This window comes from Mytilus californianus, unplaced genomic scaffold (genome assembly GCF_021869535.1).
Source record: "Mytilus californianus isolate M0D057914Y unplaced genomic scaffold, xbMytCali1.0.p SCAF_13, whole genome shotgun sequence".
NCBI lineage: Eukaryota > Metazoa > Mollusca > Bivalvia > Mytilida > Mytilidae > Mytilus > Mytilus californianus.
In genome coordinates, this window is record NW_026262615.1 from 26,117,303 (window position 1) to 26,138,385 (window position 21,083).

Genomic DNA, 21,083 nt, shown 5'->3' on the forward strand with positions numbered 1-21,083 from the left:
GCTTATTCCAAGGTACAACTACTGGTCTTGAATTAGTCGATAATATTCGGCAGGAGATACAAGCATTAGTGGAATATGCAGATGTTATTTGTAAATCAGCTGATACAGAGTTTTCAAGAGTACACACAGAACTCACAGAAATAGGGACAAAGTTGGGTCTGAATAATGAGAGGATCTTGAAACTTGAAAATGTAAGTTATAATAGCAAAAGAAATATATATTATCAATTACCCTTCAAATGAAAAATATAGAGTGAGGATCTATAGCTGTAAACGAGTCCTCTCTTGGAATGTTAATGTTTGATTCATTGACATATGTTTGAACAAAACTGGTTGCTTGTTTATAAATTCCAGCAAACAACACAATCGTGATGCCTCTGAATACGGCCCGAAATTTTATCATGAGATTTTACTACTATTTGATACATATCATATTGAAAATATTTGGACATTTTTTCAATATATATGAACATCTTCAAGTACAAAAGATGTATAAATGAAGTAAAAGTATATCTGAAAAGAAGTCTAATCAACTGAAAATCATGTTATTCTTACATCAGGATTTGTTTATGTTTTTGGTGTCAAAAGGTGCACTTTAATTTTGTAGTATTTGTTGTACTTTGAACTTGAAACGATTTGAATGGAGAGTAACATTAGTACCGCAAATACTGTATAGTGGGTTATTTTCGTGGGGGGTTATTTTCGCTTATTTTGACGGGTACGGAGAAATCACGAAAATGTATGCATACGTTCGGTAATTACTAATAGCTACAACTATCTTTGCAACAACTATGTAAACTATCTTTTTCCCCCGTTTGTCGGATCAATAATGGTTTATGTTAATTTAAACAACATAAATGCAAAGACAATTGTTCTCTTGCTATCATGTGTTAACTAGTCAATTGCTTACATAATAAAGAAATTGATAATTTAAAAGTGTATCAGGTATTTTATCCTTATTATTCATTTCCAAATTATATAAGAGTTGCAAGTCACCCATGATAATTTTTATGATCTAATTAGTACATCAAAGGTCCGGTAAATTTCGTAACTAATCAAAGAGGGACGAAAGATACCAGAGTGACAGTCAAACTCATAGATCGAAAACAAACTGACAACGCCATGGTCAAAAATAAAAGACAAACATACAAATAATAGTACAGATGACACAACATAGAAAACTAAAGACTAAGCAACACGAACCCCACCAAAAACTGGAGTGATCTCAGGTGCTCCGGAAGGGTAAGCAGATCCTGCTCCACATGTGGCACCCGTCGTGTTACTTATGTTATTACAAATCCGGTAAATAGTCTAATTCGGTAGGTCACATTCGTGAAAAGGGAATGGTATTGTAGTTACGACATAAGGCACATATCCGATATCATCTGTGAAACGGTTATTCCATATCGGTCAACCAACTCGTGATGGCGTCCGTAAAATTTACGAAGGGAAATACAAGCCCGGGAATATAGTATCAATTGGGAGATATATACTCCGTATGCAGGCGCTGAATGTTGCTACATAGAAATGGAAAGTTCACAATTTGGCAGCTGAAATCATCTCTTTTGTCGTAAAGTTTTGTTTTCAACCGACCCTCATTGTCAATTTCTAGATGTAAGTCAAGATATGAGGCAGACTTAACTGTATCTGTAGTATCCTTTATCTCTAGTTCGATTGGAAAGATTCGTTCGATATAGTCACCAAATTTTGTATTATTTAGTGAGAGAACATCATCTATATAGCGGAACGTAAAGTTAAAGGATATTGCTAACTTCTTATCTTTCTTCCTAAGAAGTTCCTGTATGAAGTCAGCCTCATAATAATAAAGAAACAAGTCGGCAAGAAGAGGGGCACAATTGGTTCCCATTGGAATTCCGACAGTCTGTTGAAAAACACGTCCTCCAAACGTAACAAATATGTTGTCAATCAAGAAATCAAGCATTTTGATAATGTCAGTTTCAGAGAATTCTTTACAAAGTAGGATTTATCCCTTTCCAAGACAAGATACTTGTATCTACGTTCGCCATTCTTTTTAATGAAACAAAGTAATACCAACTCTTTCAATTTGTCTTTAAGTTTGGAATGGGGAATACTTGTGCAAAGTGTAGAAAAGTCAAATGTTTTAATACTATTGCAAGATGAGAGAGTCTTAGATTGTATGCACTCTAAAAGATCAACCGTAATCTAAATACCTGTATTCTATTGATTAACTTTATCAAAATATAATCAATAAATAAAGCTTCATGCAGTTAAAAGAATCATTTAACCATAACACGTGTTAACTGCAACCATTTCAGTATCCGCCAAAATATTTAATTGGGATTAAAATATCCACCTAAATAAAAACCGTCAAAATTTTTTGTATACTTTGTTGCCCCTAAATCGCGAATTTGTATACCCGCAAAAAAAAACCCGATATGCGGTATATCGAAATTGAAAGTTTGTCGGTGGTTATTTACTTTTAATCAAAAGCTGTTGCACTTAATTTGCATTATTAAAAAGGATAGATAGCCTTATTCGTTTCGAATTCTAATATAGAAAACGCTATATATTTTACAGTACAAATTGTATGACATTTTCTGCATACATTAAGGCGACATTTAAGTGAAAGATAAAGCATATGCATTGACTAAATTATCATTGATTTTTCTGTTTACATTTGCATTTCTGTCATCTTCGGGTTTATTGTACTATGTATTATTAATTATAGGATTTATAAAAAATGGTGCAGGCAATTCTTGTGCAATCAAAAGTTTTACATAACATCGTAGAAAACTTCAGATGTGGAAAGAAATCAATAAGTGAGGCACATGTCGAGTTGAACATTGACTGACATTATTTGTTCCCATACATGTTTCATTTAAGGGGGCTCGAGGGTATAAATTCATTTTTTTTTCTAAATATAGGATTTCGCTATTATTTTGTATAAATGAATTTTATCATATACTTAATAGAAAAATAGAATAAAACAATGGGGTCACCGTTCATTTAAGCTCACAATCTGCCTTCGAACGAAGCATACATTTTTGTTAAGGTACTTTTTTTCTGTAGGAGAGATAGAGGTAATATCGAAATAAAAAAGAACTAAATTACAGAAATCGCTTATATTTTACATTTGTTAAGTCTAGGTACAGTTTATTTGAAAAAAAATGATAAAAAATATAGGTCACCGTTGAGTTTAAAACGATAGTTCAATTTATTGCAAAAAATGGCATTTTTGCACCAAAGGGAGATAATTTGGAGATTTTTCAATGATATAAACATTTTAAAAGTCATCTGGGGTCAAAACGAATTGATTTGTTTGGTTGATTTTTGTACCATATCATAAAGTAACAACTAACAGTGTAATAAATAAAATTTGTAATGAAAAACAAATGTTTAAAATTTTGCTGAAATTTTTGTATCAAAGAACTCTATTTGTTGGCGACAGGAAATTGAAATTCACTCCAACTATAGTGTCTTCATTTATTGTGCCAACCGGACTAACTGAAATCTAATTTTTTGCCAATGACATTATACTAGTATATCTTGTGGTTAACAATATTGTAGCCCTGTAACTGTAAAAAACAATTCGCAATAGTCCCTTAATAATTTCCATACCGCGTTAACTGATTCATCTTCTACATTTCGGGTATAAATGTTTTTCAATACAAGTAAATCCATCCGTTGTTTCTGTTATGGGAACTTCCTTTCACTGCAAGTGGCAACGCATATTTTCCTGGCGTCCATCCACAGGTCACCGCCACTCTGTCCTTTTGTATTAAAATGTGTTTTTGTACCTTATCAATCGTCAAAGTGATGTACTTCTGAACTTATATTTAACTAAATAAATATAGGACATGTTGCTGATTTAAAATCACACCATTCCGGCCATTTTGTTTTCCACATAATTAATATAAACATTAATTACCAAGTTCCTGGTGGAGTCCGAAAACGATATCAATAGTATATGCCACATGAAGTTTACGGTTGTATTTAAAAAAAAAACCATGACAGAAACATTTTGAAAGCAGAGAAAACTGTGCATCGCAGAATCAGCATGACTTTATCACATGATAATACGAATACTAAACATTCAGACCAAATATAAAGGCTTAGGTATTTTAAATGAGTCAGAGACACAGTCACTGTGTTTTAGTAGTTTTATTACATGGCATACACTAACTTGGTTTAGAAAGGTGCATATGTATTACAAAAAATACATAAGAACCTGATTGACCAAATTTTGATATTAGGATAATAAGGTTTAATTTGGATTATGCTATAGCAAGGTTATTATGAAGTAAGATTGTTATCATGATTTCAAATGTTTTATAGTCGCCTTTATGTGTTAATTGAATTATACGATATCTCAGATATGAAGCCTAATACGAAGATCGGAATTCTAAAAAAGAAATGTGTACTTTTATAAGTCCTGAAGTGTTAACTGTACAGTTTGTGTCATGTTTTTTGTTTTAACCATTGACCATGGCTTTAACCATCGACTCATCTGACGATAAATGCATAGCGAAGATAATGGCCCTGTCAACTTACCTTATATATACCTGAGCATATAACTGTACATAAAAAGCTAGTATTTATTCTTAGATTTGGATTACAGCAATACTTTCCACACGTTTCTTAAAAACTTGCCGGTACATATTCACATATTTATATAATTTGTCAACGATTTGTTTCTGCAAAATCTTCCACATTATTGTCTTAGTAAGTACTTGATTGCGGCATGTTCATTAGTAATTTAAGCACCAGGAAACGGGATATGTTCAGACAAAGAGGATTCATGTAAATTTCCGTCATAACCATACGCTGAAAGTAATACTTATCTGCATATTTATATCGTGTATAAAGAATCAGCTGCAATTCAATGGTTTATTTCTTTGTTTATATAATATGTCTTTTAAAGAGCTAGCTTCTGCATCCCGCTGTCGAGAATTATAATGTTAATTATTTTTCGACATTAACAGTAACTGACAGACTCCTTTTACTTTGCAGACTGTGGCCTCACAAGGGAAGACATTATTGGAATACGAATCCTTATATGGTCTGTTTAATCATAAGATAAACAACTTGAAAGTTTAATTTCTGTATAAGCCTTAAATAGTTCAAATATTTCAAAACCAAAACACGTTTTGTAACATAAGAAAAGACAAAACCTCAATAAATGGAAATTCTGAATATCGAAAATTAAATCAATAATTCATACAAACAAAATCGATATTTGTTTGTTCTAGAGATTTCAGTTTTACATTAAATATTTTGCCAAATTTACCACGATGTAACTACATATATGGCTAATGATATTATATGGGGTTATGATAATTCACTAATTTAAAGAGGGACGAAAGATACCAGAGGGACAGTCAAACACATAGATCGAAAACAAACTGACAACGCCATGGCCAAAAATAAAAGACAAACAGACAAATAATAGTACAGATTACACAACATAGAAAACTAAAGACTAAGCAACACGAACCCCACCAAAAACTGGGGGTGATCTCAGGTGTTCCGGAAGGGTAGGCAGATCCTGCTCCACATGTGGCACCCGTCGTGTTGCTTATGTTATTACAAATCCGGTAAATAGTCTCATTCGGTAAGTCACATTCGTGAAAAGGGAAGGGTATTGTAGTTACGACATAAGGAACATATCCGATATCATCTGTGAAACGGTTATTCCATAATGGTCAACCAACTCGTGATGGCGTCTGTAAAATTTACGAAGGGATGATTTCAACTTCACCATTTGGAACTCTTGGCTTAATAGCTTCCTTAAAGTTCGCAAGTACCCAAGATACAAGAAACAAGCATCAAAACTTTGGTTAAAAATAAAGTAATGATAAAAAAGAACAGTACTCAAAACACAACTCATGAAACTTTTGGGTCTGGCCAAAATTAAGCTATTTAATCGACATGACCGTTAATAATCAAGTGCTTTTGCAGATGCTGATATTCCCGAAATTGAACGATGGAAGCAAAATAGTAAAGATTTTATCAAAACAGACATTTTTACTGATATATTAGAAATATTTGAAGACCAGCATTGTGTACTGTTATCTGGAGTTTCCGGAATGGGGAAGACCCTTACTGCACAGAATTTAGCATTGCAGTTATGCTATGAAAAGGGATACAGAATAGTACCGTGCAGTAATGTTAAAGACATCAAAAATAGATTTAAAGATAATATTCGTCAAGTGTTTTTTATAGATGATATTTTTGGGAAATATACAGCAAATATCAAGTATATTGAGAACTGGATGAGAATTGAGGACTTTGTCAAATATATTCTATCTAAGGGACTGTCAAAAGTATTAGCCACTTGTCGTACAGAAATCTTTAAACAGGAAAATGTTCAAAAAGTGATAAAGTCATTTCAGAAACCATTTGATTTAACAGGGAACTATTCATCTGAAGATAAAGTCAAAATAGCCCGAAAATATCTCAAAGAGAATGACAGATTGTTAACAGATATTGTAATAAAAAAAGAATTTTCCCCATTAATGTGCTTTCTATTCACTCAGCATGACGTCTTTGATGTAAATGAGTTTCTAAACAGTCCATACAATATGTTTTCTGATGAGTGGGATAAACTGAAAATTTTTGACAGAGAGAAACTCTGTGTATTATTACTTTGTGTTATAAACAACGGCACTATCACCGAAACTAATTTTGATGTAACAAACAATTTAGAAATTAAGGAAGAAATGAAATTTAAAATCATTTTTGATTGCTGCAGATTAGGACGTGACACATCTCTCTCAGCAATTAAAGACAAACTGGACGCTTGCGTTGACACTTACTTTATTAAAGTAGATAAAGAATACAAAGTTATACACGATAAAATGTTTGACTTTTTATGTGATTACTTTGGTAAATCATTAGTCGCGCCGATTCTGAAATTTGCAGATGATAAATTAATATCTGAACGTGTACAACTAGAGTCACTACAAAAACCACATGGTGAGTTTACAATAATTATTTCTTCGACTGATGAACAGAAATATTTAGATAGGCTTAAATTGGACCTTAAAAATGGAAAAATACATTGGTGTTTGAACAATGTGCAAATGAGATACAAAGAGTACAGAGAAAAGTTGTTAGATGTTATGAAAGATATAGATGATGACGTTAAAAGGAGATGTATTGATATCAAGGATGACAATGGGATTAACGCCTTCATCATTTCGTGTATGCGTGGTTATGAAGAAATTGTTGATCTTTTTATTTCTGTGGGAGCTGATGTTGATGCACAAAATGGATGGTTCACGCCATTGACAGCTGCGTGTCGGGAAGGACATTTACGCACGGTCGAAATCCTACTGGATAACGGATCGAACTTAAACGAAACTAATAAAAATGGCGAAACACCAATTTATACTGCATGTTTTGGTGGGCATTACAGTTTAGTTAAACAACTAATAGATAAACATGCTGATATGAATAAAAGAAATAGATATAATCGCACACCCTTGTATGTTTGTTGTTTAAGTGGTCATGAAAGCATAGCACGACTTTTGATTGAAAAAGGAGCAAATGTTTGCGAATGTAGCGATTCACTAATAGTTGCTAGCCATGGTGGCTATGACAAAATAGTTGAAAACCTAATTTTAAAAGAAGACTGTTGCATAAATAGTGTCGATACGAGCGGGAAAACTGCTTTATTTATTGCATGCGAGGAGGGCTATACAAGGATAGTGAAGTTAATCATTGATAATAATGCCGACATTTTTACAGTCGATAATGATGGAAAAACGCCACTTCATGCTGCCTGTTATGGTGGACACAATGATATAGTCAGAATGTTAATAAACAAAAATGCAGATGTAAACATGCTTGATGTGGATTTAGAATCACCTTTGCACAAAGCTTGTAGGAAAGGCTCTGTAGACTTAATACAAACACTGTTGGAATATGGAGCAGATATCAACCATCCGAATAGAGACGCACACACCCCTTTACATTTGGCAAAGACAGAGGGTGAAATTGTGGATGAACGCATTTTGAAACCTTTAGGGGAAGACGAAATAGGACCAAATAAAGATTCAAATGTAAAAGAAAACAGAAAAGATAAACTTCAGAAACAAGACACTACCAGCAATTTGATTAGAAATGGATGGACTCCTTTATACGAAGCATGTGTACAAGGAGACATAGAAACTTTTAAGTCGCTGATAAAAAATAGGGCAAATGTAAACATGCAAACGAACTTTGGTGAAATGCCTTTGGTTGCTGCTTGTCAACAAGGCCATGGTTTCTTGATAAAAATGTTACTAGAAGAAAGAGCAGATATTAATCAAGCGTTGTATTGTGCTGTTCAAAAGGACTGTGATAGAGCGGTTAAAATTCTTTTATATAAAGGGGGAGATTTAGGCTATAAAGGAGTTGATGGGAAATCGCTCATAACATTGGCATGTAAACATGGTTCAATTAAGGCAATCAAAATTCTGTCAGATCAAGGTGCGGATTTTACAGAAAGAGATGTTAATGGGAGAACATTGATACACGTTGCATGCGGTACAAATAGCGTCGAATTACTCCAGTTTCTAATAGACAAGGGCTTAGATCTTAACATACCTGAAAAAAATGGAAAATTTGCGCTTTTTGTGTCAATATACAAGGGGTATTATAATGTATCAGAATTTCTAATAGAAAACGGTTGTTCTATAGCAATATTAGAGGAAGACACAAAAACTGCTTTGCTATCAGTATTTGAAGCTGGAAATAAGGAGTTGTCCAAGTTGCTTGTAACTTACGGTCACACAGAAAAGTTATCAAACTTTAATGAAACTATGTTATATTATGCGTGTAGGTTAGGTCTGTGTGATAAAGTAAAGATGCTCCTACAAAATGGGACTGATATTAATAAAAGATATAAGTATGGATACACCCCTATGATATTGGCAGATATTGGTGGAAATGATGATTTATCAGAGTATCTTCAAAATCACATATGCTTTGACAATCATACAAAGAGTACTCTATTCTCTCACGAAAGTACAAGAATAGGATATATTATGGAAACAGAGGATTATGCCATATTGAACCACGATCATATTAGGAGGAGAGAGCACTATGAAACTGACTATAGATTGAAAGAACTGTATCAGGCATGTATAAGTGGAGAATTTAAATTACACATTTATGAAATGTTATATAATGAGGTACAGGTTAATTGTTTTTTCAGCCCCAACGAACCCTATGTATCCACTTGGTTTAAACAAACTCCGCTGTGTTTGGCATGTAGAAAAGGACATTCGGAAGTAGTCAAAATACTGTTAAAATATGGAGCAAAAGTAGACTTGACTGTTGAAGAAGATGATTTTCAAGAAGATGATGGTTTGTCTCTGACAATTCGATATGGATACACTCCATTGTTTGCTGCATGCCAACGAAAATATTATGAAATAGTTGATATGCTTTTAGAAACAGGAGCAAACTTAAATAAAGCTTTGTATGACGCATGCAGAGAAGGTTACTTGGACACTGTTCAATTTCTTCTACAAAAAGGAGCGCAAGTTAATTTAATTGGTCGGTATGGTCAAACAGCTTTGTATGGTGCGTGTATTAGTGGACACTATACCATAGTTGAATTTTTGATCGATCAAGGGGCTGTTACTGATATAAAGGTTCAAAGAGCAAATATTTTAAACAAAAAAACATGCCTTCATGCTGCATACTTGTATGGCAATCATAAAATAGTACAACTTTTAATAAATAGAGGGGCTTCTGTTGATACAGTTGATAGTTTTGGGCGAACTTTGCTTCATAAAGCGAGTAGAGACGGAAACGACAAAATTGTTAAAATACTTGTGGATAAAGGGGTTGATATAAATGCCTCTGACTCGTACGGCTCTACACCTCTCATAGCGTGTGTATTACAAAGTATTGAGGATAATCATGGGGAATTTTATTTCCATCGTAAAATGGAAAAATATAAGTTATATGAGGATTTCGGTCAACTGCATGAAGATTATCCCAATCAACTATACGAACATAATGATCATTTTGGATCAAAATACAAAATTCTAACCGAAAATCACTATAAAGTCATTCAGCTACTTATTGAAAATGGGGCCGATATCAATAAGGCTGATAAAATAGACAGAACACCATTGTCTTTAGCTAGGAAGATCGGGGATATGAAATTGACTGAAATGTTGTTACCTCAAAAGCGTTTACCGATTGAAGAGAACAATGTGCAGGGATGGAACCAGGTTTCTATAAAAAGGAGTAGGCGTAATTTCAAAAAAAGTAAACACTAGTAAAAGTGAAGTTAAACCTTATTGGCTGATTTTTTGTTAATAATGATATATTTTGGATTTGGGGAGGGGGGGGGGATCAATGTAAATTATATTCATACAAGAAAAGAAGGTAATGTTCTGTGTGTTACTTATTCAAAAATACCTGTATAAGAAAAGTTCAAAGTTAAACAAGCAGAATTATCAGCTAGCTTATCACTGGTTCCCCATCTGACAAAACAAATAGTGGATCTAGATATAACTATTTTTGGATTGGTAATTATAAGTAAGGACATTATATGATGTACACAATGTTGATTTATATGTACAAGTTTGTTTTAGTACTCTTATACTGATATGGGTATGACAATATTCTTCTTGATACAGGTTTTTGGTTTGAAAAAGAAAATGTTAATAAGCATGTCACAATATATAAGAATGAGCCGTTCAACCTATAGCTAATTTCAAGAACAAAATCTTCCAGAATGTACATGTGTAAATAAAGGCAACAGTACTATACCGCTGTTAAAAAGCCATAATTCGATTGAGAGAAAAAAAAAATCCGGGTTACAAACTAAAACTCAGCGAAACATATCAACTATAAGAGAAAAACAACAAAACAACAGAAACACTGAAGTGCAACAAAAAAACGACAATGCAACACACACAGAAACGAACTATAAAATAGTTTTTATTTAAGGTGAATCAAAAGCCCCATGTGTGAAGAGTTTCGGTTTTTAATTATCGTTTGAGAAAGATATGCTTCTTATAATTGACTACATATGGGGGGAAATAACAGACTTTTTTTCAAATTTACTAAAGGATATACATTTATATTTTTATATATCACCCACTAGTTTTTTCGTCATACTTTAAAAATGATAAGGATATATTGAACAAGATATTATTAGTTACATGATGTGCTAGCGACCTAATACGATATATGTGGGTCAGTAAATTACATATGGGGTGAGAGCGAAGACGCCATATATATCGTATTAGGTCACTAGCAAACTGAGTAACGAATTTATTTTACCTACTATCTAAACATGTTAGATTTAGACTAGTGGCCTATCAAAGTGATTAAGTCTTCAATACTTGGTATTAAGAACCTAATTCCATTTGTCTAAACAAAAGCAAATGCCAAAATTAACAACAACTTGTTAGCTTTAAATGTTTTTTATTAATTTATTTCAATCGTTCATCATCAATTTCTTCGTCTGTTGAAACCTTTCAGATTTTTCCTCAACACCGTGTTGTTTATATAAAGGGGCAACACACCTCTACTAGTCGTGTATTGAAATAAGCCCCGCCTATTAACCTAGTAAAAAATATACATGGTCTTCACGCGGTTGCTTGAAACCAATGATATTTCTATAAATGTATAGGAGGAAAGATATTGACAAATAGTATTTTTGCTGGAGGGTTGAATACACGCACAGGCACAAAATCATATCATATTTTCAGTGATAAAAAATGTTATTCGCCACTTCAAGATGAAAAGGTATCTATACTTCATGTTTTAGGAAGAAATAGTATGGATAATATAGCATCACCTCGAGCTATCGTACAAGTGAGAGGTTTGGCTAGCTTTAAAACCAGGTTCAATTCACCATTTTCTACATAAGAAAATGTCTGTACCAAGTCAGGAATATGACAGTTGTTATCCATTCGTTTGATGAGTGTGACCTTTTGATTTTGCCATCTGATTAGGGACTTTTCGTTTTGAATTTTCCTCGGAGTTCAGTATTTTTGTGATTTTACTTTTTAAATGACCTCTGTATACAGTCAGGTTTAAACATATGAAATAGTCGTTCAACTGATGATTTTGTTGGGCAGCTCGCTTGCCACACAAGTCAAGGTAGTAGTGTCGTTGATTATTTTATAACTTCAGAAAATTCTGTTCTATTATTTCTTTCCACTTTTCTTTAGAAAAAACTAATGATTTTGCTATGATTGTCATCATGAATTTTTGTTGTTGTTCTTCAGACACTTTTATTTCCTTATGGTATATGATATATCTCAGTTTATGCGCCTATGAAAATTACCCCTCTTTCTGTGGTCTTAAATAGTGTAATAAAGGGGCCTAATTTAGGATTTTATGCATCTTATATACGTATTTTTACTTAAATCATAGTATTGAGCTTCGAGATATTTGTAATCTTTTAAATAATACACAAATTTTCATAAAACAGTCGATTATGGTAGGTGAAAATACAAGTGGATCTATTTTGTGCAGAAGCATAAATTCGATCGAAAAAAAAATCCATAAAAAGGTAAAATATTGATATGTTAAAATCATTAATTTGCATTTTCTGTCCCGACGATAGTTTTTTGTGAAAAAAAATCTTTAAAAAAGGGGCAATATTTCCATCGAAAAGAGAAAGTCAAACGCACTTTTTTAGGTTCGGGCGTGTTTGAGTAAACTATTCTGTCTTGAAAACGTGTAAAGCAGTGATATTTGATTGATCTTCTCCTAACAGATTCTATCATTTTTGTGTATTGAGGCTACAAGTTTAGGTGTTTACATTAAAAATTCACAATGCTTAAACATGAAATATATGGGTCAGGTGAATTACCTCTCTAATGAGTCATAATAACAGAGTAGATGTGTTCGAATCACAATTTTTTTACTAAAAGAACTCGACGACAGACTTTAGAAGTGGATCTTAAAAATGCATAACTTCAACAAAACTTTATTTGTTTTTGTGTGTTATCTAGGGTTATTAGTCTTTAAACTCTGAAAAATTTTGGTCTGCCCTTCCACGAAATATTTAATTAGAATTTTTTTAAATGTTTTTAGACATTTTCAAATTCCCAATGACAACCGATCAGACAATAGTTTTGAGGTGACTAAATGCAGAAAAGTACATTAACTGATGCTCTATAGCTAGTAGATACATTTTTGTTTTGAAATACAACTGGCATATAAGGATCGTAACGGTGTTATTATGATATATTTATCGGTTTTCATGATGTAGGCAGTTGTAGTCAAATAGTCCGTTTTATGTGTGTTATTGTTTGTTTTTGTAGTACGTTGGTGTTCCTTTTGTTCCTTTGTTTTCCTTTAATAGTTGATGTGTTTCCCTCGATTTCGGTTTGTAACACGGATTTGTTTTTTCTAAAACGACTTATGACTTTTGAAAACCGGCATACTACTGTTGCCATTATTTATTCATGAGCTAAATTGGCAGCGCGTCAACCCTATAATGGTTTCCATTTGTAGGATTGTAAAATTTAGCTGGCGTAATGGAAGATAACGTTGACGAAGTAGAATCCTGACTGTTTGTATATAGAAATATAATTGTTTGCTGCATAATATGAACGTCACTGTAGTATGGACAAACCGGATAGTATTGTATACGGATAGAATATATCATACAATCTTGTAACATTATAACTTACACCAGTATTTATATTCATATTTTTTAGTATGAGGGTTTAATTGACTGTGATATTGATAAATTTTATAAGCATATGCTATTGCTATCGAAGGGTCATTTTTCCAACATATATTTGTTTACGTAATAAAAAAGATGTCAAGAATATGTTTTATGGAGCCCCGTAAAATATGACTGTAGAAAAATAAGACCACCTTGGCCTTAGCACAAACCGTCTTGTTGTTGGACTTTAGTTCCAACTACGTGTTATCATCGTACAAGTGCAAGCTATCTGGACCATGTGTTGTAGATTGATTTCCTTTGTAGTGAAACATGAAAAAGGAAATGCAAGTCTGTTTTAGGACGAGTCAGGTGTTGGTTGTGACTGTGATCTGTTCTGCTGTCTAACATGTTTTGACAAAACGTGTCATCCTTTTAGTGTATTATTTGATAAGCAAATTAATTTATTTGATTTCCGTCATCCAATATTCCAAAAACTCAATCATGATCAATATGTCACAGTGACCTACTTTAAGATGGAATGAAAGTCAGACTGTCTGGGCCATGTGTTGTAAATTGATTGTCTTTGTAATAAAACGTAGAAAAAGAAATGTAAAAATAGTAAGATACGGTCTGATTTCCAATGAGACAATTATCCACCCAAGTTCAAACTAAGACGATATAAGCAATAATAGGCAACTATAAGGCCTTCAACAATGAACAAAAAATATGAAATAATTCTATTGAGAAAACTAACGTCCTAATTTATAACTATACAACTTGAGAAAAACTAATAAATCAGACATGAACCAACGACAAAAACTGAACCACAGGCAGCTGAATTAAAACAGGCATATGAAGAGTTTTACGAGGTTAAACATGTGTGTAGGTGCCCAGCCCTCCCGTAGATTGGGACAGTGGTTTTACGACACAACATAAGAACAAACTATAATAATCAGTTGAAAATGGCTTAAGTCATCAGATCATGACAAAGCAGAACAAACATCTAACGAAAATACAGATCGGACATGACGTGTATTTTTACATCTATTTTTCGGTTGAATCGGATGTTTGTGGTTGCTGTGGTCTGTGGAAAAATAGTAATACTAAATCCAAAAGACATAAGATTCAAAGCAAAACAATAGTCAACCAAAAAAAATTCTCGAAAACAGGATTAATCCTCACGAACAAAATGTTCACTATTGACTCTGGTCTAGCTGTTAAAATTTTATAAATATCAAGATTTATCAGGCTAATGATTATTGTTAAAACGTACATAGATGGTGTTAGTGAATTACCAAATCCATAAATCATTATTAAATGAAAACATGACCAAATGTGAGATTTTGAAATGAATACTTGTAATAATTTCTCATAACAAAATCTCAATAAGGTACTGGCTAAAATAGGAACAACACAGACAATGAAGAAAACAACTGAACCAGAATAAATTACAGAAAGCTGAAGCAAATGCACAACCATCACATTTTGAATTCTTACGGATTGTAGAGTAAAGCACTTCCTTCACATCTAATAAAACACATATTATTTATACAAAAGAAAAGTGTTCGTTCATATATGACTAAATGACAGGTTTGTTTCTACCATACTTATGGAAATTATTCTTATGCAATTCCAATATTGTTAGCCTATTCATAGATATGCCATTAAAATATTTTAAAATGGTGTTTTTAAACTTTTCGATAAAAACCTTCCTTTAGCATCATCTTTGTACGCTATTATCTTTAAATAATTTAATTTTTGATGTAACGTTTCTTCTGATTGGCTGACAACGTTTTGTTTATCATATCATAGACATAATTTTGTCATGTGACCGTAACGTCATCAACGTTTTGTTTCATGATTTACGCCAGGAAATGTTTAATAGCAATAACTCACAAGTTTGAATCAAAATTCTGTAGACGGATTTTTCAGAAGGCATCAAATGTAAATGCATATCTCTTTCAAAACAAATATACGTAATCTTTACATTACACACATATTCAGGATATTGTATATTTAGAAACATTTTATTTACTTTTGAATAAGAATTAAGTAGTTTGTACATTAGTATATGCCAAACCAAATTTGCATCAATTCAGTATATTTTGAACTTGATTTATTGAAGATAACTGATGTGTGTGGCGTAACGCTTACACTGCAGTGGTACAAGGTTTTTAATGGCAATTGTAGACGTTGTAGTAGCAACGTCATAGGCGTAACGTTATTTTGGATTTTGATAAATTTTGGCAGCGAAAAGGTTAAAATCGAATTTAGAAAAAAATGTGGTGCATATTTAATAATAACCCGCTATGCGGGTTATTCAGTGTGCACCACATTTTTGATGTTATTTTTTCATTGACAGAAATAATATTACAGCCATTCCTTTATTAAAAATTACATTATCGGAAAAAAAACAGCCGTGGCATATCGTATACACACCAGTGACTATTGAATGCTGATGAATACAATGGACAATTCTGTAAACGAAAATAAAAGTGTCTTTATACATCTGATTTCCCACCCGACTCAACTTTCAATATCTAAATTTTCAAGACACGGTTATGATTTAAATGTATAAAAACAGGTCTGCTTTGTTGGCAGTCCAGCTATTGTTTCGGGGGGAAAAATTGTTGAACTAAAGGTGGTAATAAATTATCACCCAGTTAGCACAAAACATTTTCAAAACATTTTTATAAGGTTGTATAAATGTCTTCTCAAAACGTTGTCGAAAAAATATTTTTGTGATGTTATGTAAATATTTTTTTCGGTATTTTAAAAAGATTTATTCAAAACATTTTTTGAAGATGTTTTTACAATGATGTAAAAATATTCATGAAAATGTTTTCAATAACTTTTTTTAAGATATTTTGTTTGAATGTTTTATAAATGTTCAGAAGATATGTAGGTTCTACCTCTGAAAAACATTTTAAAAGCATATGGGTTAAACATTCTTAACAATGTTGTTCCTATGTTTTTAAAACATTTTCTAAAAACGTTTCATGAAATGCTTTTATAACATGCCTTTTTGATATTTTAACAACATTTCTTTATTATATTTGATGAAAACATTTTATAAATGTTGCGCATTTAATATTGAGAAAATGTATTTACAAATCATTTTGTTGCTTATATTTTAACAACATTTTAAAATGATATTATGAAAACATTTACGCAAAAACATTTAATAGAAAATGTTTAAACAATATTATGCAAACATTCATTTAGGTTATTATTTATCAAATGACAGAAACTTAAAGGTGATATGAAGCGGTACTTCCCATATATAGCTTTATATAGTGCACGTATTGCTATTTTCCGGATTTTCTGTTCCAGTGCCGACAACAAACGTTTACAAATTTAAAATTTAACTGTTCCCGATGACCAACGAACATGATCCGAAGCAATTTTGGAACCAGTAACCGAAAGTTTTATTTACCGCCATGCTGTAAACAAAGACAAAGGAAACGTACAAACTAAAGAATAACCTTATCATGCGTTAAAACTGGTAAGATATGACACTAGTTCACAATTTTAAAACATTGTAGTGCTTCTGGAAATATCTTAGTTAATTTGATTAATATATTCAAAGAATTAATACGAGTGTATTTAAGCAAACACAATGCAAAAAGGGGGGTGATGATTTAGTCAGTGCATATATGTTATGATGTTTATGTCCAATAAATATTAAGATTTATACAAAAGGGGTTAAACTTAAGGGTTATTTATATGATTTTAAACTTCATAAAAGAAATCACTTGTAACCAGTGAGCTTGTCTCCTCCAAGACTTCACTCTTCGGTGTTACAAGTGAACCCTTTAACAGACTGAGCTATTTAAGCAGTACTTCCCTAGCTCAACCACTGGCTACGTATCTACTAGTCAAGGGAATCCCATCACGCACTGGTTATCAAAGCTTTTGCTATGCGATAACTCAAGTGCCGTTGTCTCTATAACAGCCTGCATGGTTAGCAACTAGTCATATGCCCCAGACTAGTAAAATTTTATTCGGACTAGTAAATGTTTGAAAAATTTTGTGTAGACATATAAGAAAAATGTCTGAATATTTGTCTTCGGACTAGTTGTAGGAAAAGATTTTGGTGCACACTGCTATAATATATTGTTTATGTTACTTGCAATTCGTATTTAGCCCTACACGGCTACAGCCCAGGCCAGTTAAATGTAGATAATTATTTATGTGCCCATCCCAAATCAGGAGCCTTTGATTCAGCAGTTGTCGTCGGTTCATTTCTGACATATTTGTTTTTCGTCAAACGTTATAAATTATGCCATTTGTTTTCTTGTTTGAATTGTCTTTCATCTTTGAATGTTTTGGCCTTTGTAGCTGACTAATACAATGTGAGTTATTCTTACCTGTATTTTATTTATTTTGTTTATTTTAACTTTTGTAGGATCAATTAGCAGTGCCAAAATTAAGGATATTCAAGATATGCAGAAGTATATAAGCTTAGAAATGATTCAAACCATCCTGGATGAGCAAATTTTGTGAAGGTATTTATTCTTTAAAATTCTCAATCTATATTACATGTTTTTGCGTTAAAATATGCAATAACCATTCAGAGACTTGGTTTTTTTTGTAAGACAAAGAAAAGGTTACAGGCCCTACTCTCAATTGGGAGTATTGTACTGTATACATGTAGTCTTATTTTATAAAGTGGTGAACTCTACCGTTGTAGACTCGTGTAATAATCATACACCCCAATCTCCACAGATGTATAAAATAGCTACAAATTTTGCTTCTGAATCCAGTAACACTGATTAGATGACGCTTTCGATATATTTTTGTGAAACCACTGGATTAAATTGAAGAAAAAAAGTTTCTTATGTGATTTGATGAAATTAGCTGAATATCTACTAGTTAATCACTGAACAGAAGGACTAACTTGTTTACATTTTTTTTAAAGAAGCCAGAAGATGACAAAAGAAATAAAAAGAATGGAACAAAAGGAACTTTGAAAAAGAACAGTGATATGACAATATTGAATAAATGTTTTGCATTTCTAATTGTTGCTATCTTGTAAAGTATTGACTAAGGCAACAAAGAAAACAGTCAAAAAGCTGTTCAGAAAAAAAAAATGTCAGATGCTACACATGATCAAACAAGAGATCAAGAAGTACTTTTCCAAAATATTTTGTTCAATGCGAAGACCAAATAAAATGCACAAAGATATTTCAAATCTGAAAAAAAAGAATACCTTGCTGTAAGTGAATCCATGAGAAATTGGAACGTGTTCAAGGCAATACTTCAAAATAAAAAAATGGACTATTAAATAAAAATCAGATTTGTGAATAAAAATGATATCTTAAACAGGAAATAGTGGGGTTATGTCAACGAAGCATCAATCCGACAAAAATAACCAAAATATATGTAGATTCCACAGTCATCAACTGACAATTGTAAAAGGAGATGTGGGATAAAGATCAGTATGACAGCAGTTGCTTTTCAGATGCAGATCCAGAATTTTGAAAAGAGGGACCACAGGCTCCAAACTAGACACAGTTGGGGTGAAATAGGTGGATTCAAATTAACCATAAATGTAGCTCCATAATGCGGCCCAGGACGGTGCAAGCAATTTTTACATTTGCCTTGCAGCTATACTCTCTGTTTGCAGATAGTTTGAAATTTCAATCAATTACACACAGCAATCCAGGTCCAGATGTTTTCAAATAACTTAACAAAATATATTTATTATGTTATTTAAGTATAAAAAAATGATATTTAAGAAAAACAGTCTTAAAACATTCAATTAAAATATTTTCCTAAAATATGTTATTCACATTATTACAGCAATACATTTAACCTCAATATCCAGAAAACATTTTTGTGATGTTAAAAATGTTTTACTCAAATTATTTAAAATGTTGTAAAAACATTTTATCATTTTACATACATATAACATTATTGAACTATTTTTTTTCACATTTATTTTAATGTTTTAGTAAAACATTCCTAAAATATTTTTAAAACATTTATATAACATTCATAAAACATTTTGAAAGGATGATTAGCCAATCGATTTGGGAAAATGTGTTTTAAATGTTGTTCTGATGTTTTCAATCAATATTGAAAAAAAATATCTTTATTATGTTATTTAGATCTTAAAAATGATTTAAGAAAAATATTTTTAAAACATACAATAAGAATACTTTCTTAAAATATGTAATTCATATTAGTACAGCCATACATTTAACCTCAATAAAATATTTGTTATGATATTTTTGTGATATAGTGCAATATATTTTAATTATATTTTAAAAACATTTTTGTGTTAACTGGGCAACTGACTGTGACAGTGAGTTTCGGAGTACATGTAGTTTTTGTCAAAAACAGTACAAAAATAAGATGTGGTATGATTGTCAATGAAACAACTATCTACTAGAGTTAAATATTATATGCAAGTATAGGTCACAATTCTGCCAAATGTGTTTTTTAAAAAACTATTCTTAATTCTTTCTTTAAACAAGATTAATCAATGATTTTATGAAACTATTGGACTAGCTCTGTCTGAAAATCTTTCGACTCTTAAGAATGAGCTGGTGTAAAGAAAGGAGAAATCAAATGTTCAAGCTATTACACAAAAAGGACTTTTACAGACTGTTCTCAAACACATATTTTGACTAAAATTGTTTCAGAGCTAAATGGCTATATATTTCTTTTTATAACTAAAGAACTATTATTGAGCAAGATTCCAAACACCACTCCAACATGCCAAGGTCAAAATAATAAGAAAAATCTTTAAAGAAACATGCTGGTATTTTACTTTATTTTTTTTAAGTTTGTTCCTATCATCGGAATTCAAAACACATATTTTACAAGACGCCGGATCCAATTACACTGTCCACTATAGCATAGGTTTTAGACCGTCGGTCCATGGTCACTGTAGCGGCATATTTACCTAACGATGTCGGGATATGGGTATTTAGTCGGACCTTAACATGTAATTGTGATTTGTTTACAAACCGGTATTGATGAAAATAAATAAACAATATCGAAATGTTCAGGACTTAATTAAATCTGTATTTGTGTAAGTTGATGCAAGCATACGATCTGTATTGCGTCTTACACTTTCAGAAGCAAATAATCTTTAACTACTATATTAAAATATTGTGTAAACACGTTAATTATGAGCTATGAAAGTCAAGAAGCTCGAGAATTTTTTCTGAGTAAGTTTTTAAATATTTCAAAGGAATATTCTTTACTGTGGGTTAGCATTCATTAGTCGTCACTATCCTATAGATTAACAACTTTTGGTTATGTTTATAATTTAGAATCTTCATTGAAGATGGAGCCCAAATGCGCAGTTAATTAATTATATTGATATGTAATTTGTATGCAAGAGTGGCATTTATTTGTATTATGTTCCGATTCGAAAAAAATACGATCCAAGCTATTGTCTCCCTTGAACAGGTTCATTATTTTGTATTTAAGTATAGTTATTTGATTTAATA

At 32.0% G+C, this 21,083-nt stretch overlaps 1 protein-coding gene across 1 annotated transcript; it reads left to right on the forward strand.

Moving 5' to 3' along the window:
• LOC127723430 (serine/threonine-protein phosphatase 6 regulatory ankyrin repeat subunit A-like) lies at nucleotides 1-10,828 on the forward strand. Its single transcript, XM_052230053.1, has 3 exons — nucleotides 1-191; nucleotides 4,992-5,040; nucleotides 5,940-10,828. The coding sequence occupies exon 3, from the start codon at nucleotides 6,068-6,070 to the stop codon at nucleotides 10,256-10,258; it is 4,191 nt and encodes a 1,396-aa protein (XP_052086013.1). The 5' UTR covers nucleotides 1-191; nucleotides 4,992-5,040; nucleotides 5,940-6,067; the 3' UTR covers nucleotides 10,259-10,828.
• The last annotated feature ends 10,255 nt before the right edge of the window (nucleotides 10,829-21,083 follow it).

What these genes read in the sequence shown, in the direction of transcription:
- LOC127723430 (XM_052230053.1), top strand. Translation starts at nt 6,068, where the DNA reads ATGGGGAAGACCCTTACTGCACAGAATTTAGCATTGCAGTTATGCTAT.